This window comes from Oncorhynchus mykiss, chromosome 26, assembly GCF_013265735.2.
Source record: "Oncorhynchus mykiss isolate Arlee chromosome 26, USDA_OmykA_1.1, whole genome shotgun sequence".
Classification (NCBI taxonomy): Eukaryota; Metazoa; Chordata; class Actinopteri; order Salmoniformes; family Salmonidae; genus Oncorhynchus; species Oncorhynchus mykiss.
The window spans coordinates 27,709,210-27,734,668 of NC_048590.1; the positions used below are offsets into that span (position 1 = coordinate 27,709,210).

Sequence of the window (25,459 nt, forward strand, 5' to 3'; positions counted from 1 at the left end):
AGAGAATGGAAAGGTTGAATTCAGAACAATGTGAAACTGTTGGACACAACTGAATGTATCCTTTCAATGAACCAGGTGGAAAACATTTAATACGTCTTGCATCTTAACATTTTGCAGCACTGGAATAATTGGACATGAAAGAAGCAATTGTTTTTCCAGGTTTGCTCCAAAAGTAGGTAGCTGTTTTGCGTGCAAGATCATAGTACGTCATCTGGATGTGTCAGAACCTGGCTCGTCATAAACAGACTTTCTGTCAAATAATAAACCTTCCCCAGATATTCTCCTCTCTTTAGTCTGATGTCAGAGATAAAGAATGAAACACACCGCAGTTACTCAGTGCACAACTCTTCCTTTAAAAAATTTAAAAAAAAAGCCTTTTTGGGGTCACATTGAGGGAACTCTAATATTTGGCTTGTGTGGAGAGAAGCAGTCTGTCACTCTGACTGTCTGGAGCACCAGGCGGTAGCATCACTCACAGTCCCCACTCTGCCAGATGCTGAATACTAGGTCAGTATGACAGCATATGGTTTTTATCAGCTTTTTCTGCAGGGAGGTGAATGCTCAGTAATATCCCCCCATTTCAAAGCCTGTGCTCCATTTTTTTCCACCCTGCAATGCTGAAAAGAGTTTTGCAGGAATTCGAGCCCTTCTCTAGAACAGGGCGAACACCCCTTCTGGAGAACTTGTTCAATTTGTTCACAGAGATCCAGTAAACATACACTCTCCTCTTTATCAATCCCACGCATATTGGTCTTTGTTACAAAGCGCCATCTTCATGTTCGTGGCGTTCCGTAAGCCATCACACTGGTTCTAAGTTCCGACTCACTGACTTCCAGAACAGATGGCAGAATCAGACTGGATCAAGAATCAGATTTATTAATGGATGTTAAACGCTTGTCTTAGCCTAACTATTCTGACAATGTTCCCACAGAAGCTCCTCTGAATGATATTTACTCATTGGTTGTAACCCCTTGTGGTTTGTTTGTGCAAAATGAAAAGTTAAAAGGATGAATTAAACATAAAACTGGTTAAAATGAGCATTTCTTTAATTGAGCTTTTTATTGAAAGTTTAACATTTTCATTCGTTTTATAAAGAGCTGCTGTTGACCTTTGTCTTCAAACAGATATGCTGTCTGATGTGATGCCACATCCTGCCATGTCTTTTAAAGTGCATCTGATTAGAGGATACCACTTCATGGTGTCCATTCATGATGCCATTAACACAGCAACTTCCTCTGTTTGGCACTTACTTAGTATTCCTCAGTAGTTGATCATGGTGGCAGTTTGTACTCCAAACCAAACCCCATTGTTCTTCAATGACGAGTAAATGTTACCTTTGTGCAAACTAATACCACCTGCTAACTGTGGCCATTGACAGGTAACCCTACATTATAAAATGTGTCAATCTATTGGTTTTGGAGCAAGCAAAAATATAGAGGATTCTCCTTTTTAGATCCAATTGTATACCCATTTTCTGTCTCACCTTTGTGTAGTGAACGTTTCCATAAATCATTATTTTATTTTCTGCTTTCCTCAGTCGGTTCAGTGATGGCACAGTGGGCCAGTAACTGGAAGGTTGCTGGATCAAGTCCCCAAGATGTCAAGGTAAAAATATGTCGTTCTGCCCCTGAGCAAGGCAGTTAACCCACTGTTTCCCGGGCGCCGAAGACGTGGATGTCGATTATGGCAGCCCCCCGCACTTCTCTGATTCAGAGGGGTTGGGTTAAATGTGGAATACGCATTTCAGTTGAATACATTGTTGGACAACTGACTAGGTATCCCACTTTCCCTAATGCAGGCCTTTAATATTATTTGAAACACATCCCTCAGCAACCTGGGCCAGCTGTGAATGTGGTGGTCATGTGAGGAACAGCCATCTGCATTTTCCCCTCTGTAAAGTGATCTGGGTCTGTGTGTCCCGGCCAGCTCACTGTCAGCTCCCCTCTTGTCTTTTGGCTTTCCCAGGTTTACTGCTGCCCAGCCCTTGGTACAGCACACCATTTGTGAGCCTGGCTCTCGCACCACTACCCGCAGGACTGGGAGCCCAGCAGGCTGGGGCTGCAGCCCAATGGAGAGCACAGTCTGTTCTCACAGCGAATGTCTCCCATTACCCCAGTGAGGGATGGGGAGGACTGTGCCAGGCAGCTCTTTGGTCCCATGCAGAGGAGGCCACTTTTGATCAGACTTCTAGGCTGATGTGATATCTTCTCTCGCTCAGACAATACCCACCTGTTCTAGTCTGGGCCACAATTAAACAGCTGCTAAGTTTTTTTATAGGTGTCATGTGTAGTAAATGGAAACTCATGTTTTTCCTTGAAGTATGTAGGTTTGACATATTTTAGGCAATTTCATGCTGTGAGACAAAGATTTCACAACATTTGTCACTATAATTTTCATATTTTCCAATAGTAGTTACCATGATATCAGCCCCATTGGGCACAGCTGGAGTCTTCTGTCTGCCTCTGGATTTTTTCTGTCTTGTCTGTGGATCTGAGCAGGGTTCTGAGAGGGTTCTGTTTGCTCACTAGCATACAGACAAACATGCCCTGAATTCCATGGGGGATGCCTGCATTCCAGTAAAAGGATAGCTCATCTCCCAGGTCTATCCATCTCTTTCCTGGGTACACATTATTAATCATCAGTCGCATGTTAATGTCACTAGTGTTGCAGGTGCATAACTAATCATTTTTATTATTAATTGGGTGGTTTGAACCCTGAATGCTTATTGGCTGACAGATGTGGTATATTAGGCCGTATACTACAGGTATTACAAAAAAATTATTTACTGCATTGGTAACCAGTTTCTATTAGCAGTAAGGCACCTCGGGGGGGTTGTGATATTTGGCCAACTAACCAAGGCTAAGGGCTGTATCCAGGCACTCTGAATTCTTTAGTTGGTAAGAACAGCCCTTAGCCATGGTATATTGGCTATATACCACACCCCCTCGAGCCGTATTGCTTAATTATAAGCAAGTAACACCATAGTGAGAGACAAGTACATGCTCTAGATAGATGTCCTCATTTGCATGATCTGTTTTTCCTTATTTTGTGGTTGGTTGCTTTACTTTTGTAATTTTCAACAGATATCCACTGTCTGCAGTCTCCCACACTAAGGAGGTGGAACTCTGTTCAGCAAGCTCTGACCTAACAAAAAAGTAAACAAAGTCTGAAACTTCTATTTGCATGTGTTTTGTCACCCGTTAGGACAGCTGTGGAAATGGAAAAATGTCACGCTCTGTCAGAGCGGAGTTCCATTTATCTGTTCAGCTTGTTTCCTATCCACTGTTGCATTATGTCAAAAGATCATAGGCCTCTGATTCAGTGTTTGGGCTCCAGCACTGCCCCATGGAGACTTTATCAACCCATCTCAGTCTGTTACCGTACCCTAGGCCACCATTGTTTTCACCCTGCATCACTTCTTAGATTAAGTCTAATGGCTCATTATGGCTTTTCTATAATCATAAATTGTATACTATTGTGCCACACAGTTTCCCACTGTATTGTGCCAGTAATACCCATAATCTCATTAGCTACAGTACCAGCCAAAAGTTTGGACACACCTACTCATTCCAGGGTTTTTCTTTATTTTTTGATATTGTCTACATTGTAGAATAATAGTGAAGACATCAAAAACTAACACATGGAATCATGTAGTAACCAAAAAAGTGTTAAACAATTCAAAATATTTTATATTTGAGATGATTCAAAATAGCCACCCTTTTGGCCTTGATGACAGCTTTGCACACTTTTGGCATTCTCTCAACCAGCTTCATGAGGTAATCACCTGGAGTGCATTTAAATTAACAGGTGCCTTGTTAATTTGTGCAATTTCTTTCCTTCTTAATGCGTTTTTAGCCAATCAGTTGTGTTGTGACAGAAGAAAATACCAAGTCCATATTATGGCAAGAACAGCTCAAATAATCAAAGAGAAATTACAGTCCATTACTTTAAGACATGAAGGTCAGTCAATCCGGGAAATTTCAAGAACTTTGAAAGTTTCTTCAAGTGCAGTTGCAAAACTCATCAAGCGCTATGATGAAACTGTCTCTCATGAGGACCGCCACAGTAAAGGAAGACCCAGAGTTACCTCTGCTTTAGAGTTCATTAGTGTTACCAGCCTCAGAAATTGTAAACCAAATAAATGCTTCACAGAGTTAAGACACATCGCAACATCCGCTGTTCAGAGGATACATGGTTGAATTGCTGCAAAGAAACCACTACTAAAGGCACCAATAATAAGAAGAGACTTGCTTAGGCCAAGAAACACGAGCAATGGACATTAGACCGGTGGAAATCTATTGGTCTGATGAGTCCAAATGGGATAATTTTGGTTCCAACCGACATGTCTTTGTGAGACGCAGAATAGGTGAACGGCATGTGTGGTTCCCACCGTGAAGCATGGGGAGGAGTTGTGGGGGTGCTTTGCCGGTGACACTGTCTGATTTATTTACAATTCTAGGCACACTTAACCAGCATGGCTACCACAGCATTCTGCAGCGATACGCCATCCCATCTGATTTGCGCTTAGTCCCACTATCATTTGTTCTTCAACAGGACAATGACCCAAAACACACCTCCAGGCTGTGTACGGGCTTTTTGACTAAGGAGAGTGATGGACAATGCTGCATCAGATGACCTGGCCTCCACAATCACCTGACCTCAACCCAATTGAGATGGTTTGGGATGAGTTGGACCACAGAGTGAAGGAAAAGCAGCCAACAAGTGCTCAGCATATTTGGGAACTCTGTTGGAAAAGCAGTCCTCATGAAGCTGGTTGAGAGAATGCCAAAAGTGTGCAAAGCTGTCATCAAGGCAAAGGGGGACTACTTTGAAGAATATAAAATATATTTTGATTTGTTTAACACTCTTTTTGGTTACTACATGATTCCATGTGTGTTATTTCATAGTTTTGATGTTTTCACTATTATTCTACAATGTAGAAAATAGTACAAATAAAGAAAAACCCTTGAATGAGTAGGTGTGTCCAAACTTTTGACTGGTTGTGTGTGTGTGTGTGTGTGTGTGTGTGTGTGTGTGTATATATGTCTTAACTGTCCGTATCACTGAACCAAACATCAACTGTAACCCTCAATGAAAATATCTAAATAGTGTGATGTAGCTCTGCAATACTATAGTGATCAACACAATATAAGATTAATATCAGAGAATCAAGAGATCGTCAGCTGGAAATCATTGGAACTGTGTTATATTATTCCCTTCAAAGCTGGAGAGGACTACAAACAGCCTACTGCAACATCTATCATTTTTTTATTCATTTCACATTTTTACTGCACCAAAACCCTTTGAAAGAACATTTTATGAGAAATGTGTCTAAAGGATTGCAGTGAAATCTGGTATGTGATTTTGTGACAGTGAAGCTGATTGTGATTCATTTAAGGTTGTCTTTGTGGAATGTAAATGTTTGTCATTGGATTCATTGTGTATATTCAGAACAGTAAGTCATGAAGCTGTATTTGGGATCACTTTTCAGTGTGTGTGTGTGTGTGTGTCTGTAGCAGTGACGGAGTTTGAGCTCTCTTCCATTTCTTTTTTTTAGACCTGGTCAGCTGCTTGGGCTGTTCAGACACAAAGTAAGTCGGTGACCAAAACAAAGTATTCCAAAAATAAGTATTTTATATTAGTTCTCTCTGGGCATGTGGTGTGGAAACACAGTGATAGACAGCAGCCTCATACCCAGTCCCAGACAGACTGTAAATGGATGGGTGTGTAAAGTAAAGGTCTGTGCCAGTGTTCTGTTGGGTGAGCCAGGTTATTACCAGTGTTCTGTTGGGTGAGCCAGGTTATTACCAGTGTCCTGTTGGGTGAGCCAGGTTATTACCAGTGTTCTGTTGGGTGAGCCAGGTTATTACCAGTGTTCTGTTGGGTGAGCCAGGTTATTACCAGTGTTCTGTTGGGTGAGCCAGGTTATTACCAGTGTTCTGTTGGGTGAGCCAGGTTATTACCAGTGTTCTGTTGGGTGAGCCAGGTTATTACCAGTGTTCTGTTGGGTGAGCCAGGTTATTACCAGTGTTCTGTTGGGTGAGCCAGGTTATTACCAGTGTTCTGTTGGGTGAGCCAGGTTATTACCAGTGCTCTGTTGGGTGAGCCAGGTTATTACCAGTGTTCTGTTGGGTGAGCCAGGTTATTACCAGTGTTCTGTTGGGTGAGCCAGGTTATTACCAGTGTTCTGTTGGGTGAGCCAGGTTATTACCAGTGTTCTGTTGGGTGAGCCAGGGTATTACCAGTGTTCTGTTGGGTGAGCCAGGTTTTTAGGCCATACTTGGAGGGTGGAATGCTTTCTGGGGAGAGGCCGTTGTTGATGACTTCCTGAGTGTTTAACGTCAGCTCAGATGGGAGTTGTGCTGCTCTTGGTTGTCAGCCAGCACCCATTTCCCTGAGTGGCTGGGAGTAAGATGCTCTAGCCAGCATCGTTAGTCTGCCTGTTTTCTATACCATCAGGTGTACACACGGCCTTTCATCTCTCTGATGCTACCGTCCTGGGAGCCATGCCAATCTGGCTCTACGGTTCCCAGGACATCTGTTTTTTTTTCATGCACCCAGTTGATTTTGAGTTTGACTATGGTGAATAATCTTTTTTTTTTTTTATTCATGCCAAAAATTGATGGCAGAATATTTAATAAAGCTTCCACATGTCTGGCTTTGATTAACTTCTCAGTTATGCTTCCCTTTTGTGGGCTGCTATCTCTTAAAAGCCGTTGTGCTTCTGTATGAATCTGTCAAACTTGGTTTAGGCAGAGCAGTTTTGTGGCAGGCTGTAATTTGTGCACTCTAGTAGTGGACTTACTATACAGATTTTGCACCTAGTGTGGCTTTCTCTCTCTATACGTACACAGCAGCAGCAGGGCCCAAAAAACAAATATTGATTTGTATAGAAGTCGCTTTGTGTTAGTTCACCTCTGTCGGACAGCTTATCACACAGCTGATGTTATTGACACAGGCGGTTTATGTGTCTTTGTGTCCTCTTAGTGAAATTAATGCGTTCTCTGCTGTTGCCCTGTTGGACTGCTCACTACATCAGGTAGAGGTCGACCGAATTAATCTGCATTGTCGATTTTTCAAGTTTTCATAACAATCGGTAATCGCCATTTTTTTTGGACGCTGATTATGGCCGATTACATTGCAATCCACGAGGAGACTGTGTGGCAGGCTGACCACCTGTTACGCGAGTGTAGCAAGGAGCCAAGGTAAGTAGCTAGTTAGCATTAAACTTATCTTATAAGAAACAATCAATCTTCACATAATCACTAGTTAACTACACGTGGTTGATGATATTACTAGGTTAACTAGTTTGTCCTGTGTTGCATATAATCAATGCTGTGCCTGTTAATTTATCATCGAATCACAGCCTACTTCGCCAAACGGGGGATGATTTAACAAAAGGGCATTTGCGAAAAAAGCACAATCGTTGCACAAATGTACCTAACCATAAACATCAATGCCTTTCTTAAAATCAATACACAGAAGTATATATTTTTAAGCCTGCATATTTAGTTAAAAGAAATTCCTGTTAGCAGGCAATATTAACTAGGGAAATTGTGTCACTTCTCTTACGTTCAGTACAAGCAGAGTCAGGGTATATTTAACAGTTTGGGCCGCCTGGCTCGTTGTGAACTAATTTGCCAGAATTTTACATAATCATGACATAACATTGAAGGTTGTGCAATGTAACAGCAATATTTAGACTTAGGGATGCCAACCTGTTCGATAAATACGGAATGGTTCCTTATTTCACTGAAATAATAAAGGTTTTGTTTTTGAAAATGATAGTTTCCGGATTAGACCATATTAATGGCCTAAGTCTCTTATTTCTGTGTGTTTACTATAATTAAGTCTATGATTTGATAGAGCAGTCTGACTGAGCAGTGGTAGGCAGCAGCAGGCTCGTACGCATTCATTCGAACTTTACTGCGTTTGCCAGCAGCTCTTAGCAATGCTTGAAGCACAGCGCTGTTTATGACTTCAAGCCTATCAACTCCTGAGATTAGGCTGGCAATACTAAAGTGTCTATTAGAACATAAAATAGTCAAAGATATATAAAATGCAAATTGTATAGAGAAATACTCAACGTATATTAACTACAACCTAAAACTTCTTAACTGGGAATATTGAACCACCAGTTTTCATATGTTCTGAGCAAGGAACTTAAACGTTAGCTTTTTTACATGGCACATATTGCACTTTTACTTTCTTCTCCAACACTCTGTTTTTGCATTATTTAAACCAAATTGAGCATGTTTCATTATTTATTTGAGACTAAATATATTTTATTTATGTATTTATATTAAGTGGAAATAAAAGTGTTAATTGTTCATTGGGTATTGTTGTAATTGTCATTATTACTATCCTATCTAAATGGGCCAATTTTTTTTTATTTTAATTGGTATTGGCTTTTTTTGGTCCTCCAATAATCTGGATCGCCGTTGAAAAATCATAATCGGTCGACCTCTATTGTCAGGCATATATTTTCCCCCTGAAAGGACTGGTTCATAAGCAGAGGAATGAACTTGGTGGAGCCAAAGGAGGAAAATGAACCATACATCCAATGTATAAACTGGGCCCTTGTGCTTGTTCATGGTATAAATAGAATAAGGCATGCTTTTCTACACACCCAGCCAGCCACACCCCTTATGACGAGGTTCTCTTTCACATTTCTTTCTTACGCGTCACACCACCACCACCGCCTGTATCCCTCCTGTTCTGTCACTGTCGAAGATATCTCTCTCACTCTCTGTTGCGGTGATAAAAATCCAGACGCTGAAAGCACTCAATGTGTCTTAGAGAATATACATCCACCTATCTTTGCTCCAGCCACACCATTTAACAGTGTCTGATCTTCCCAGACCTATCCCACAGTAACTTGAGGCATCTGTGCTCATTTCAGCCGTGTTATGCCACAGCAGTACTGGGCCCAGGACCCAGACAGTTTTGGTACACATTGTAAAAGCAACTCCTGCTGCATTGATATGTTTTCGAGTGATTGGCCCTCCCTCTTCCCCTTCTCCCATTCAGGAGTTCTCCTGTCAAGGCCTGGGAGGTGTTTTGTCATATATCTGTTTCAATGGGCCAATTAGTCCAGGCCATAACCCATGACTGCTTCTGGGCTAAAGCCTCACTAATTCAGAGGATGGTTTTTCTGTTTATGGCAATTGACTCTCCTCCTGGTAACAGTCTTATCACAAGAGGAGATACCATACTTCTTACTGATACAGGAGGTGTCTCAGACCCTGAGGATGGAGGCTTTACCATGTCATGAAAGATTTCTAAGGTCTATCTTCAAGATACCCAGTGGATATTGAAGGGTGCAATGGATTTATGAGAAGTGGTTGGCTCCTGACTAGCAGGTGATTTCACAGCTGAGAAACAGTATTTGGTATAATCCTTCAGTCATAGGGGTTTTCTTTTGAAAAAACATAATTTAGAGTGGTAATTTATACTATAAAAACACTTTGCTAACTGGCAGTGTTGTAGCTTGACATTTTATTCCAATACTGACTCCTAGAAAGTGCTACCCATATCCCTTATGAATGAGTATGAATGTCAGACCACCCAGATGTGTTCCACAGTAAAGGGATATTGAATGACCGTATAGCAGGGGTCCCCAATTACATTCAGCTGTGGGCCAATTTATCCTTGAGTGGATGATTGGGGGGCCGGAACACCGCAAGAATCCCAAACAGATAGTATTTGACAGAAACAAAAAGATTTCAAACCTTGATTACATTGGGATAAAACCACATATGCCTCTCTATTTATGCGTAGGAAACTTGGGAACAGATATCCTAAATTTAAAATGACTTCGAGCTGATTTCCTGGTGATTGTAAAAAAAAAAAAATATATATATATATATACATAAAAGACTAAAAATATATATATATATATATATATATATATATATATATATATATATATATATATATATATATATATATATATATATATATATATATATATATATATATATATATATATATATATATATATATATATATATATATATATATATATATATATATATATATATATATATATATATATATATATATATATATATATATATTTTTAGTCTTTTATGTCCAACAACAAATGTTTTTTTGGGGGGGACAACTAAAATCACCCAGGGGCCGAATTTGGCCCACGGGGGTGACTTTTGGGGAACTCTGCAGTATGGTATTACTTGTTGGGAATGGGAGGGTATCCCTGCAGGTGTCACACCTCACACAATGGCATTTTCTTATCAGCCATGTTTGCAGGAGATAATTGAGGTCTACCTGATTTTAGAGAGAGTGAAGGTTGTTGCCACGGCAATGTTAGGCAGTGGCATGGGACCCACTTAGGAGATCTAGTTCAGGGAAATTCTATGTCTGGCACGCATCTACCCGGTAATGTATGGCAAGCTGAAAAAGAAGGATGGGATGTTCTCTTTGACAGAGAGAGCAAACCGCCATACAAAAACTGAGACCAGGGAGATATTGTCTTTGCAAAAATGTATAATTTCTATTATAGGTGCTGAACATGTGCAAAAATTCCCTTCCTATAGGAGGGCTCCTAGCTGGAAGCTGTGTAACTGAAACCTGAGACTGGTCTGGACAAATAGCAGCCACTGTGTGGCACAGAAAATCATTGGTATGAATGAGAGCCTGCTGCAAATGGTTTGTTTACGTTCAAGCTGCAAGAAAAATTGTGTGGCTGTTCTTTAAAGAGTAGGCCCACCCACAGTGACGTCTAGCCACCCTATACCATAGCATGTGATATTACATTTAATTATTATTTTTGTGTGGCTAGAAGTGAATCTTATCATAAACATTGTCATGTATTTAAGGGGGACTTATAAACCGTAGATGTATTCTCGAGAAATATGACATTTCACATGAGTTTCCATGGATTCAGTACATAGGAGGATTCTCTCTTTTGAAACCTCTCCTCCTGTCTCAGCTTACACCTCTCCTTACCTCTCTGTTTGTTCTCCCTGGGGAGGACACAGGCACCCAGCTACCCAGCCCTACCTAGCCCTGCCCTGCAGGCTACAGCTCTCTCCAGTTCACACTACCCTCAGCTACTATCTAGAGTTGATTTAGTACAATTGTGTAACAAACTCTTTGAAAAATAGGGCCTTGTCTTACGTAAACGCTTATTCAACATGTACGTCAGCCCTGGCCCAGATAAACAGCATAAGAACTTAGACAGTTAAGGAGTAGGGGTGGTTTTCTCTGCATTATTGATGTTGATATCTCTTTTCTAAGCAGGTGACTTCAGGGTAAGTTGCACAGCAGAATGAGAGAAGCACTGCAGCCTGGATTCTCATGTCTACCACCTACACCTAATAGATATAGACCAAACTGCATGTTTACAGGTGTTAATGTCTCTCAGACCAACACTGAATTGACTAATCGGTGTAAGTCATATTTTCATGCCCATGAGCTTTGGTAGCGGGGACTGTTTCCACTGGCATTGGGCTCTGGGTATTTTTATTAATGGGGAGTTATGGCTGCCAGGCTAAGAGACTCAGACAGGGTCAGAAATGTTTTTACTTATTGACGCGAGACAACTATTAGTCCAAGTCTGGGTAGTGTTCTTAGGCTTGGCATGGATGTCTCCTCTACTGGCATGGTGCTGAGCAGTGGTGAAGTTGGCTGTACCCTGGGTGTTGCTGCCATGGTGACCATGGTCCAGTCTGGGTCCAGATCCAGCTGAGGAAGAGGCTGCTGTCTAGGGTGCTCTGTGACCCTAATGAATATCCCATCCCATGGAGTAGCTGTGCATGGCAACAGCCCCACACTGCTGCTTATTGTTACTTCTCTTTTCCCATCTTGAAATGCCCTGGATGATGATTCAGACTGTTCAGACTACTGTCTCTAATATTAGAGAGACCACAGTATTTTCAATCAGCATCCAGGGTTTTTCAACCTCTCTCTTTGATTGCTTTGTTTTCTCCTCTTGATTTGTGGAAGGTTTACTCTCTTGTCAGCACTCAGTTCCTGGCACTGCTGAAATGAGTGGGTTTTTAAAAGTGCAGATTCAGCAGTTGATCCAGAGCAGTGATAGAGTCCAGGTGGAAGCACTGCTTAGTGTTGGCCTTGATTTGGTTCTATTTAGTTTGTCTGTTAAAGGGGCAATCCAGAGTTGAAATAATAACAATGCGCCCCTTTTTTCAGTATAAACTTGAGAGATGGCTGGAGAAACCACTATCAAATATAATGTTGACATCCATGATCTCAACATTTATAGTTTTAACCATGTTTTGAGGCTATACAGTGTTTGTTTACATTTACTTTGTTTACAAACATTGAAGTAAAACAAGCTGATATCCTGGGTTCTGAAAGGGTATGACAGTTTAACTAAGCTCATGAGGCATTTATAAGTTACAGTCTTCAAGAATCAATTAGTACACACCAAAGATGGATGTTACAACTGCAAAGGTCATAGCTGATGTATGGCTGACCTGGCTGTGACCCGGGATCATGGAGACAGGAAGTACTAACTGACATCATACCTTCCAATGCTAGATATAGTGTGGTTGGTGTGGAGGATCAGAGTATTTTCTTCAAGGTTTGGGGTGGTGGGAGGGGTTGGGATTTTTTAATCAACAAAATGCATGATGGCATTTCATACTGTAAGACTTAGTATATGTGCATCTGTCCAAAGCTTCTCAAATCTGTTTAAATTAAATCAAAAATCATTTATAAAATCCTAATCCTTCTCTGGGAAGGGAAACCTGACTCAGAATGGAGCTGCTTTCAGAAATCAGGTCAACTGAACTACTACATGGTAGCACATGAATGCACTTATCCAACACTGAGTAAAACCCTTGCATGAACAAAATCCATTTGTAGCCTGATCCTGGTCACATCCCAAGCAATATCCACCAAGATTGTTACTGGAAAGAGATCCAGTTCTGTAGTAGAGTGCAGCACCAGAAAGTGGTCTTCTTAACACATGGTGGGCTCTGTGTCAAATCCAAGGTTGGAAAAGGAGAACAGAGTAACAGTGGGGAATGGGAAGGGGGGGGGAGGGGGTGCCGCCTGTTGTACTGAATCAAACCCAGCCATTTCTCGAACTCAGCTCTGCTCAGCACTATCCATTTATGGTAATGGTATTTGCATGAAAAAAAGCCTGACATTATGAATCTGGGGCTGGTGCAGAAATTCCTCAACTGCTGTCGGGGTAACTTTAAGGAAAAGGTCTGGTCCCAAACCTAGGAGACTATAAGGAGTTGATTGTTATTTCAGAGAGTGAAGGAGATCAAGTCATGAATCAGGTTAATCCTAGATCTCTTTGGACAGAGGTCCCAATCATACTTCCTGGGATCAAGGTTGTTTTGACATCTGTGAAACACATAATATGTGACTGGAATTGTACAGAAGCAAAGATCATTAGTTATGACTGATGCTCTGTAGTATGCTGTTACTAAGGGCGGTCTGTGTGGAGAAGGTGGTTGTTAAGATGTGCTCAAAGTGAAGTCAGATATTATTGGTAGCTCCCAGTTCCATCTGTCCCCCTAAGGGACTGTATGCTCGCCGACCTCCAGCACTGACTGACTCACCTCAACTTTTCCACTAACCTGGGGAATCACTTACCAGAGAGAACAGCATCCTGCTCTAGGCTAGATCTCAGTCAAAACACATAGGTAGGTTTCAACCAGAGCCATATATTAGCAGTTTATGGCACAGCATCCAACAAGCAGTCAGTGATTGGCTTTATAACCACTGTCATCAATAAGCCATTATACATTCTTATCAATGTTTATAAACAATTTTATTGGTGTGTTAGAAAATTATTGAAAACATCTCAAAGTACCCAATGTTCTCCTCTAACCCCCATGGAAAATACCCTGAACTTTTGGCTCCTGTGTTTCCGGCTTATGTCCTCTCCCTCTTCAAGTAGAACATTATCATTCCCAACAAAGCAGCAACAGGATAAATATAGCACTCTAAATAGCTTAGGGTGGTACTTCATTTTCATTTGATGTAGGGTTGTGTCCTACAGCATACATGGTGTAGGATTTGCCTGGAGTTGTGCTATAGATCTGGGCTGTTTTTATGTGTATTTGTGGTGGGCTCAACTGCGACATCTGTAGTAGATTCCAAGCTCAATGCAGTTAATGTCATTACTACTGCATTAGAGCAAGACAATGAGATGAACCTGATGTGTTGGATTTCAGATGAGTATGGAAATATAACAGAGAAGCTCAGTATAATATGACATTATTACATGTTATTGATCAACTAGTCCTTTTTTTCTGAATGTTTAGGATCGCTGCCTGGAAGACCGGACTGTTTCTCCTGTGTAAAGGGCTCTGTGATCCTCTGACTTGGCTCATGCTTTATCAAGAGTCTGACTCACCCTTACTCAGACGGACTCACATACTTTGATTGTGATGTACTCAAACATGGAAATGCAGTAAAACAAATCAGCTGTCTGTGACTAGGTGAACAAATCTATCTAAGCCCAACCTTCATATCATAATCGCTACACACAGCCTTGTCAGCATATTAGCTAACGTCATAGTCAACATAACTACTAGAACTAACATGTTAATAATCATGCAGTACAGTCAGCAAGCAGTTACACCGGTGGGCCTCGTGGTAATAAATTAATAAAACCAAAAGTTTACCTTGACTTGGAAGCAGGGACTAAAATGAACACCTGCCACGTGCCAAATGCGGGTAGATTTAGGCGGGTAAGTCTATTTCACCTATTATTAAAAAATGATTTAATCTATTTTAGAATAAGGCTGTAACATAACAAAATGTGGAAAAGGGGAAGGGGTCTGAATACTTTCCGAATGCACTGTTTATCTTCAAATTCCTGAGACACCAATTTCCCAGTGTCCCATCAATATTCTCTTCATTCACACATCATCTCCAGCGAGGTGTTTATGAGCTCCCAGGGTATGGAATCACATGTAATGCACCCTGCTTAGCCAATGAGAGGAGAAATCAGACTTTTCTTCTTCTGTTTTTAAAAAAAGCAGTAAAACATGATAATGGGAACCGTCTGGGAAAATTAATGGAGCAGTAATTTATGTCTTGGCTCCTGAGTGAAAATGCACATAGAAATAGTCTGAGAAGCTATTAACATTACTCACTATGTTCCATGCTAAGAGTGAGTCTGTAAAGAGAGGTTGTGGTATTTATTTTGTTGGTGTAAAAAACAATTGAGCCACCCCGGAGAACGTTAAGGGTTCATTTGAGCAGTCTCTCTGCTTGACTTTGTACAAGTCAACTATTGAAAGTTACCATGGCTTTCCATTGGTGTATTAAATCTACTGTGGTGTTACTTTATTTTACTGTAATGTCACCATGGTTTTGCTCTGTGTTGCTTTGGTAGAGAAAGTACATCTTAGTGCAAATGTACTTTTTGTCTTTAACCACAAATTGACATTTAACAAGTGATTGTCACATTGCACCATTCAGTCTGCTGTAGCCTATGGAATCTGAAATATGGAAGTGTTGCTGCCATCTAATCTATGCACCAGCCCTTTCCAATCTGAACCACTTCAAAAGTTGAAACAAAGCATTCCAGAACCAGGAAGAAAAAACAGGCGTAGAAATACAAATCGTTCAGCTGTACAGTATGTAAAGCTGTCCTCCAGTTCAAAGGTAAACTAAAATAGAATAGGATTTAAAATGCTCTTTCTCAGTGGAATCAGGAGGCAAACAGAGCGTTAAATGGCATTGAGATGTGTCCAGTGTTGACTAATGTTCTGGATCTGGTCTGTGGCTTTGATTGGTTCTCCATCGAGGAGAATAAGACTCATTCCTCACAGCACATTGTAATCCTTTCCTCAGCAGCCAGATGACATTGACTCACAGCACATGATGAATGCCCTAAGCTTTCTGGAGACCTGCTCTCAGAAAAAAAAAATCCAACTGGAACGGAGGTAGAAGAGGAAGAGAGGGGGAGGGAGGTAAAGGGAAAGGTCTGACAGCAGTCAGAACACAACATCAAAGAGCCAAAAACACACTGAAAGCACTTTTGGGAATCTTGACCTTGCACCTATTAGAAGTTAAAAAAAATATCAAAACTCTGCATGGGTGAAAATGAGTTACTCAGGGGGAAGCCCAAGTTCATTTCAGTTTTCTGCTAAAAGTTTTTGCTGCCTACCCCAGTACTCTCACCAAATGTGATGATTTCAGTCCTAGGTAAAGGTAAGCTTCTGATAATGAAGTTTCTATGAGACTATAGGGCCATCGTTTTTTTTCCCTGGTCAGGTCACGCGGTCATAGTTTGATAGTTTTATAGTTTGATGCGGCTGCAAGCAATCTGAAGGCACCAGTCTGAAGGCATTAACAGATGTGTATTGTGTTCTGTGTGTTCCAGGGGAGCCGGGGCCACTACCGGTACCACTGGCAGAGCCACAATGTCAAGCAGAGTGGAGTGGACGACATGGTGCTCCTCTCCAAGATCAACGAGGACGCCATTGTGGACAACCTCAAGAAGAGATACATGGACGACTACATCTTTGTATCCTTCACATTCACACACCGTTCACACCTCGATGAAGAATGGCTAAGCCCTGCCGTAGACACACTCCCACCGTTCCCAGAATAGCTGAGTGACCATTCCCAGTGCTGTAATAACTCAGATTAATGATCTAGTGTTTGAGGCTCCAGACACTGGGCTACTCCCACCATGTATCGCCAGTGGCGAGGGGGAGACGGGCCTCTTTGCGCCCCTATCTGGACCCCTGACTTCAGCTTCCTTCACCTCCAGGCTGGAATGGATCTTAATCAGGTTTACTCTGGTTTAATCTCACCATGCAGCAATATGGAAAGAGGTTGGGGGAAGGGTTGCTGAGAAATGCATGGTGAATGTGAGCACTGCAGCTACTTTCCTACAACAGTAATGGTTTTGTTTGGCTGTGCTGAGAGCATTCCGGGCCAGATCTGTAAATGCCCCAGGCCTGTAGGCCTATACAATCCATAAGAAGAGTATTCAGCTTCACTCTTACAGACCTCAAGAATATATTGAGGTTTAAAGTGTTGTTCTTGTGCCCATATAATGTATCCAAGTAGTGTTGAAATGTTTGGGCCTCTGAATAACCCTTTTGATGGAAGATGTTGAAAGTTCTCGAAAGAGCTCATTAATTAAAACCGCATCTGTGTCCTGGCAGTCTTTAGGATTATAGAGTTGAGCGGATGCTGGCCATTTTAGATTGAAAACTCAATCCTCTGATTGTGGTCAGAAAATAACATCAACAAAGAGTGTTCCAGCCAGTGGCGTACTGGGGCTGGGGTCACTGCAGGGCGCCCTCAATACCAGCTTTATGTGCCGGGAGCTGCTTTGGGCTACAGGGCCTAAACCTCACATCACTACACTGCTGGGCTGTTCACTCTGATGTGTGAACACTGTATTTACAAGGCTTGGGTCCAATCACCAGACACTCCAGTGCTACCACACAGATGCACATTGCAATGACATCATGGGCCCAATTACTCACAGTTAGGTCATTTTTCTCCAAGAGGGACGACGTCAAGATTTATAAACATGTTCTGAAACTGCATTGTCTTAAAGAGTAAAATGAGGGGAGGGTTGTTATTGGTGCTCGATGCAGATGACTAATGAGCTCTGGGAATTCTTAGTGTTGTTCTTTCCTTTGACCATGTGAGTCACAGGGACCTGAACGGTTGATTTATTACTGGTACACATGTTAGTATGATCCTTAACCTCCACAGACTTACATTGGCCCTGTGCTCATCTCTGTTAACCCGTTCAAGCAGATGCCATATTTTGGGGACAAGGAAGTGGAGATGTATCAGGGCGCGGTGAGCAGCCTTTTCTCTTTCGACAGGAGTATGAGACAATGAGACAGGGTACCAATAGGTTTTTCTATTTGGGTAAAAATAAAACTCTGCTATCAATGTATTCAACTTGTATCCTAATTGTTTGCACAACGTCACCTCATACTTGGAAAAGTAAAAATAATTAATGTTTTTAAGATGATGTTATCAGTAGAAAGAACAACGTTTTCAATGAACTGGGTTAGGTGTGCTTCGAATACCTTTTCCAGCAGCACCCCTCAGTTGGAGCAGATTTAGAAACGTGCCCGTTGAAAAGGCCTGGCAATACCTTCAGTACAGCCTGTTCAAGTCTGTATTGTTTAAAGTGTTCTTGGCCAGCGTACTGGAAGTGGCCTTGGCTGCCAAATCAGACGTTAACTATGCTTGATAAAAACAGTTAGCCCTCTGACGTTATTACTTCATTACATGAATTACTCCTAATTCTTTACAGTCTTGCCTTTACAGTCAGTTTTCCACTTAGGACCAAGAAATTGGACCCACCCAGTTTTTTTTTTAACAAGATATTCTTGGATCATAATCTCTGTTGAACCTCCAGGCCCAGTATGAGAACCCTCCTCACATCTACGCCCTGGCAGACAACATGTACAGAAACATGATGATCGACAGGGAGAACCAGTGTGTCATCATCAGGTGAGTCTGCCTGCCTGCTTTTCTCGTTATTATGTCTCAGGCACCTCCCCTCTCTTTCAGTGTTTGTATGGGGAGAAAGGGTGACAACTGACAACCATAACAACAGAGCTGGTATGTGGGAAATGCCTGTGAATGAGGCAGAAGTCGAGAGGCAGGGAGGGATATGAGGAGACTGCATGGTGACACGGGTGGAAGAGTGCTACTGTTGAATGTGATGATAATAGATGGGAAGGGAACCAACAGACCCAACAGGATCCACCACCTGACTGGGAGGAGTGCTGGTGATTGACAGTGCCTTGCTCAGTCTGGGTTCTTCAACCAGTCTTAATCCACCCTCCTCATATCACAGCCTGCTGGGAAAGGCACACTGGGAAAATACACTTTCAAGTCTAAATATATGGCCTCAAGGCTCTTTTCTTGTGGCAAATGGTTGATTTTAAAACATTTCTCAGGATGTAGAATGAAAACAAAGCACAGTGTCTATTTATGCATTAGCTTCCTGCTTTTATAAAACAGGAATTGCACCTGCATAGTACTTTGTTGCTCATGCATGAGTCTTCTCTCACGGCACAGGAAGGGACTGTTCCTCTGCTGTTATGGATTGAGAGAGGATGAGTAGTGACAATTAACACATTTGGGAGTATGCTGTATATTACACTGGGATACGGATTATTCGCCTCAGACAGACCGATGATCACAGAGAAAATGTTCTGGACTCTTTGGCCATGCCCCAAATACAGCTTCCTTTCCTCTTTAGACCGCTCAGCTGAAAATACTTGACATTTGAAAGCAATATGATCGAACCAAACCAAAGTCGGTCTTACCAAACAGTGGTCAAGAAGGAAATGTAAAATGGTTTAACTGGCTATTAAAATGTGTTTGGTCACAGCCCTGGATTCCTGGAAGCTAGTGGTAGTCCAGAGATCCTTCCCTAGTGTTGTGAAGCCTATAGTGGATAACATGACTGTACAATGGGTTCCCGTGGGAGGGGGCCTCCCAAGGGAAAAGTGTTGTCTCATAGTTGAGGCTTTATGTTGTGGGCCAGTCACCTGAGGCCCGGGGCCCGGACGGTTACTGTAGTGCTTACCTCATGGCGAATGTCCCCTGGTTCAGCACTTTCCTCCCGTTGTTTAGACAGCTGCCAGTACAGATACCCACATAAAAGGAATGGAAGTGGATTTGTGATGCACCAGGTCAGCAAACAAAGCCCTTCATGAAATTGCTGTCCAGGCAGTGTGGTCAGCACTGTAATGTGTTGGACCTTTTTCTTCCCCACTTATTAAAGAAGTCATTCAACATGACATGAGTCATCTGACGTGGTCAAGTGGTGTTGACTGGGCTATTTGTCAATGTCTGACTTCACTTTTTCTGCACTCAAATTCTTGGGAGAGGAAAGCTAAGTTACAAAGGGCAATAAAGATGTAGAGTATTATCATAAAATAGTTATAAAATTTTTATTAACTATCTCCCTGAGTGGTTAAAAAACAAATGATGCCTTATGAAATATAGAAGCGCTTGCACTTCTACAAACACTGATGCTGCAATATTTCAAATCACATGGCACCATTTGTGTTGTGCACAGTTTTTGCCGTCCTTCTTTACCAAGACTCTGGCCAATGAGTTTACAGCTCTATCCCGCAAAGGGTGGCCTGAAATGTAGTGTCTGATGACACACTATATTCTACCCTCTGTTCATATAACAGTTTTCTTCTGCTTATTAGTTCTGTAGGGAAGGTTATTTTCTCCCCCATTGATATGAAAGGCTTGGTAATGGGTCATTGTTGAAACAATGACATGGAGAATCCATCTAAGTTTTTTGTCACTGTTAATGGAAGGACCTTTCAGTTGCAGGAAATTATGCTATCCAATAAGTTGAAATGAAGCCAGACTTCAGTCTGTGTGTGTGTGTGTGTGTGTGTGTGTGTGTGTGTCGTGGCTTGGGAACACAATGTGCCTAATCATACAAATCTGCCGTAACTGGTATCCATCGTTCCACATTATACTCAGCATGCATTCCGTTTCACTCATAGCTGATGTCTGTAATGATCACTTCAGGTGCTTTCTTTGTCAAGCTGAGCTGTGAGTGACATCAGTGATTCAGTGCTGAATGTAGTACTTTACAGTAAGCTGTCTATAACGACATGACTCTCCTTCTGTCCTTGTTTGGCCAATAAATGGGAGAGGCAGTCAACAATGTGTTAAGCATCTACGTGCTGTGTAATTACAACAATGGGCACACCCCTCAGGAGGGTAAAAATAGGATGTGATTCAAACTCCAGCCACTAGCCTGCTCCAGCTGAAAAGAACATGCCCATAAGTTCACATGTGTAGATGGGTTCTCTTAAGGGTGAAGGTCCTACAAATGCTTATTGGCAAAGATTAGAGGGAACATTGAATCACATTTGGTCACTAGTCAGTGTACTGACTGTTTTTGAGTGCATTGTAGTGACCACTATATCTAGAACTGTTATAGTTGTTTTGAATAGCTGTGTAACAAGCTAGACTGAATACTATAGAGGAGCAGAGTCCAGTATCGGCCTTAGTGAGATGAATAAGCATATAGAGTTGCTTTGATGACTTCTTATGGCTTCCTCTAACGGTCTGCAGCTGGGTCGTCTCAGAAGGGCATTACCGACATGACTCCCCTTCAAAAATGAAATAAAAAAACAGACTCCTCTGTCATCCACTGCCAAACCACATATGTCTAAATAAGTATGACCCTGGTGAAGTGAAAGGACAGGAGGAAAAATACAAGGAGAGGTTGAGGAAAGAGAAGGAAGAAAAGAAACTGGGCAAATGTGACAAAACAGGATTCGTGTTAATAGCCCCTTCTAGAGTGGGAGGTTTACTGCTGAGATGAGTCTGATTTTGGTTGGCATCAACCACAGAGAAGGAGAGCTGAGTGAACATAGGAAGTGGAGTCTCTGTGGACAGGAAGTCCAGAGATGGCGTTTCACCTGGTAATTCTGGATGTTTGAAAAAAGTTTATTTGAAGTGAAGGGTTTGGCTCAGCTGGGAGAATTAAAGGAAGAGCATTTTGACTGGCTCAACTTCTGTTCCTACATCACACATTGAAGAGAAGAGAAAAGAGCCATGGGTCAAATTGAGAAATCCCCTCCTTCAATAGTAGGCCACCTTCATGCTAATTGGGGATAAGAAGAGACAATAAAGGAGCATTTGGGTAAACCCCTACTGACCCTCTTAAAACCAGGCTTAGAGGAGATTTTCATGGAGTGTTATTTAACATGCAACTGTCTGGTACCATAAATCTAAAACTGCTTTTTCAGCTTCGGGGTTCAGTTGAATTTCCACAGAGAAAGTGTATACTCTCATTTACTTGTTATTTCCAGAACTGTGTGTTGCTAAGAGGGACGTCCTCTTGAATAGCAAGGCAAGCAGAGTAATTACAGCATCTGGTTACTGACAGCCTTTAACTAACAACGTGGGCATCCTTGAATTGTACCTTGTGTTTCAGAGGACTGCCCTGTTATATGGACCGTTCTGACCTCTCTACCTTGTGTTTCAGAGGACTGCCCTGTTATATGGACCGTTCTGACCTCTCTACCTTGTGTTTCAGAGGACTGCCCTGTTATATGGACCATTCTGACCTCTCTACTTTGTGTTTCAGTGGACTGCCCTGTTATATGGACCGTTCTGACCTCTCTACCTTGTGTTTCAGAGGACTGCCCTGTTATATGGACCGTTCTAACCTCTCTACTTTGTGTTTCAGTGGAGAGAGTGGTGCAGGGAAGACGGTAGCAGCCAAATACATCATGGGCTACATCTCCAGAGTATCTGGAGGAGGACCCAAAGTGCAGGTGAGCCCAGAGAAGCTACTTCCATTTTACACCGGTAAACACCGCTCAACTACAGTTGTGAAAATGTGATTCATCTCAGACGATCACACACACATCCACTGTCATTTACAATGTACCTTATGACGCCAGTCCATCCTAATGACCGGTTGCTGTTTCCTGTCTAAACCTCCCTTTTCCGCACCACCCAAACTATCTCCTGCCATCCCTTCCTCCAACCTCCCATTTATCATTATCAGTCCATCAGCAGCCCATCCAACCCCCAAATACCCTTGTTCCCAACCCCCCAGCAGCCATCTGGCCCCTACACTACTTAGCAGATGTCCTGTCCACAAGCCACCCCTCTCCACCAGCCTCCCTGGTATTATTGGCTCACTCAAAAGGGCTTGGAATTTCCAGTCTGTAGGAATATAAACTGGATCACAAGATGCTTCCACTCAGACGCAATTGTGATGGTAGTCATTTTTTCAGTCTGATTAGTATAGTGCTTTTTCCACCCTGGAATTATTGTACTTTAGTCAAGGTTTCAAGTTCAAAGCTAATATTAGCTATCACGCTCTGAGTCATGTGGGAAAGGGTGTATGACTAATTACTGTACATTTTCAATGTACAGTGCATTCAGAAAATATTCAGACATTTTGTTACATTACAGCCTTTTTCTGAAATGGATTATATTGTTTGTTTTTCTCATCAATCTACATAATACCACAAAATGACAAAGCAAAAACAGGTTTCTTGATTTTTTTGCAAATGTATTGCAAGTAAAAAAAAATGTATTACATTTGCATAAGTATTCAGAACCTTTACTCAGTACTTTGTTGAAAAACCTTTGACAGCGAGTATGACGCTACAAGCTTGGTACACCTGTTATCCCTTGGGAGTTTCTCCCATTCTTCTCTGCAGATCCTCTAAAGCTCTGTCAAGTTGGAAGGGAAGCGTTGCTGCATGGCTATTTTCAGGTCTCTCCAGAGATGTTCGATCGGTCTCTGGCTGAGCCACTCAAGGACATTCCGAGGCTTGTCCCAAAGCCACTCCTGCATTGTCTTGGCTGTGTGCTTAGTGTTGTTGTCCTGTTGGAAGGTGAACCTTCGCCTTCAGTCTGAGGTCCTGAGTTCTCTGGAGCAGGTTTTCATCAAGGATCTCTCAGCACTTTGCTCCGTTAATCTTTCCCTCGACCCTGAGTAGTCTCCCAGTCCCAGCTGCTGAAAAACATCCCCACGGCATGATGTTGCCACCACCATGCTTCACCGTAGGGATCGTAGTGGCCAGGTGATGAGCGATGCATGGTTTCCTCCAGAAGTGACGCTTGGCATTCAAACCAAAGAGTTCCATCTTGGTTTCATCAGACCAGAGAATCTTGTTTCTCATGGTCTGAGAGTCCTTTTGGTGCCTTTTAGCAAACTCCAAGCGGGCTGTCATGTGCTTTTTACTGAGGAGTGGCTTCCATCTGGCCACTACCATAAAAGCCTGATTGGTGGAGGGCTGCAGAGATGGTTGTCCTTCTGGAAGGTTCTCCCATCTCCACAGAGGAACTCTGGAGCTCTGTCAGAGTGACCATTGGGCTCTTGGTCACCTCCTTGACCAAGGCCCTTCTCCCTTGATTGCTCAGTTTGGCTGGGCGGCCAGCTCTAGGAAGAGTCTTGGTGGTTCCAAACTTCTTTCATTTAAGAATGATGGAGGCCACGGTGTTCTTGGAGCTTCAATGCTGCAGAATTTTTTTAGGTACCTTTCCCCAGATCTGTGCCTCGACAAAATCGTGTCTCGGGGCTCTACGGGCAATTCCTTTGTGACCTCAGGGCTTGGTGTTTTCTCTGACATGCACTGTCAACTGTGGGACCTTATATAGACAGGTGTGTGCCTTTCCAAATCATGTCCAATCATTTGAATTTACCACAGGTGGACTCCAATACAGTTGTAGAAACATCTCAAGGATGATCAATGGAAACAGGATGCACCTGAACTCAATTTCAAGTCTCATAGCAATGGGTCTGAATACTTATGTAAATAAGGTATTTCTGTTTTTTAATTTTGTAAATATTTCTAAAAACTTGTTTTCTCTTTGTCATTATGGGGTATTGTGTGTAGATTGATGAGGGGGGGGGGAAATGATTCAATCCATTTTAGAATAATGTAACAAAATGGGGAAAAAGTAAGGGTTCTGAATACTTTTTGAATGTACTGTACATGGTTCTGCATTGTTACTGGCTATGAGTCTTATGTGCCTTGCATCTTTTAAATCATTTCAAGATGTATTAAAAAGTGTGCTTGTAACTTTTGTTGAAGAATGTATTTAAAATAAGTCTGCGGTTTATGTAGTATATTACAGACATTGGAATTTCTATTGTTTTATTGAATAAGGTCTCCATTGTGTTGGAAACCCCCTACCTCTCTCAATACCCTTCCTGCCTAATTTAGCTTTGTCAATCACTCTGTCCACATGTCTCATTCACATGGTCTCCCCAAGTCCTGTGTGCATGGGCTTGTGGAAGGCGTGCTTTGTGTGTGTGTGTATGTGGGGGGAGACAGACTGAACAGCAGAGTTGTTGTATCTGATTATCATCACCCTGTATCGGTTTCTGACTGAAGGATGCATATCAGATTACCATGCCCCTGAATCATATGCATGCAAATGGATGTGAGTGACAGATACAGCATGTTTTTAACCTGGGAATTGTATGTGTTTTGAAGTCTCAGGTGGCTCTCACAGAGCAGTTTGATTAGTTCCATACAGTTGAAGTCGGAATTTAACTTACACCTTAGTCAAATACATTTAAACTCAGTTTTTCACAAATACTGACATTTTATCCTAGTAAAAGGAGGTCAGTCTTAGGTCAGTTAGGATCACCACTTTATTTTAAGAATGTGAAATGTCAGAATAATAGTAGGAGAATGATTCATTTCATTTTTTATTTATTTCATCACATTCCCAGTGGGTCAGAAGTTTACATACACTCAATTAGTATTTGGAAGCATTGCCTTTAGATTGTTTAACTCGGGTCAAATGTTTCAGGTAGCCTTCCACAAGCTTCCAACACTAAGTTGGGTGAATTTTAGCCCATTCCTCCTGACAGAGCTGGTGTAACTGAGTCAGGTTCGTAGGCCTCCTTGCTCGCACATGCTTTTTCAGTTCTGCCCACAAATTTACTATGGGATTGAGGTCCAATACCTTGACTTTGTTGTTCTTAAGCCAT

At 41.9% G+C, this 25,459-nt stretch overlaps 1 protein-coding gene across 2 annotated transcripts in view; it reads left to right on the top strand.

Moving 5' to 3' along the window:
• The window catches only part of myo1ea (myosin IEa), a 62,692-nt gene that overhangs the window by 5,730 nt on the left and 31,503 nt on the right, over window positions 1–25,459 (top strand). For both annotated transcript variants that reach the window (XM_021586212.2, XM_021586214.2), the window contains exons 2-5: window positions 16,343–16,486; window positions 17,698–17,787; window positions 18,359–18,453; window positions 22,184–22,271. In XM_021586212.2, the coding sequence (XP_021441887.2) occupies window positions 16,343–16,486; window positions 17,698–17,787; window positions 18,359–18,453; window positions 22,184–22,271 (417 nt within the window). The remainder of the gene's footprint in view (window positions 1–16,342; window positions 16,487–17,697; window positions 17,788–18,358; window positions 18,454–22,183; window positions 22,272–25,459) is intronic.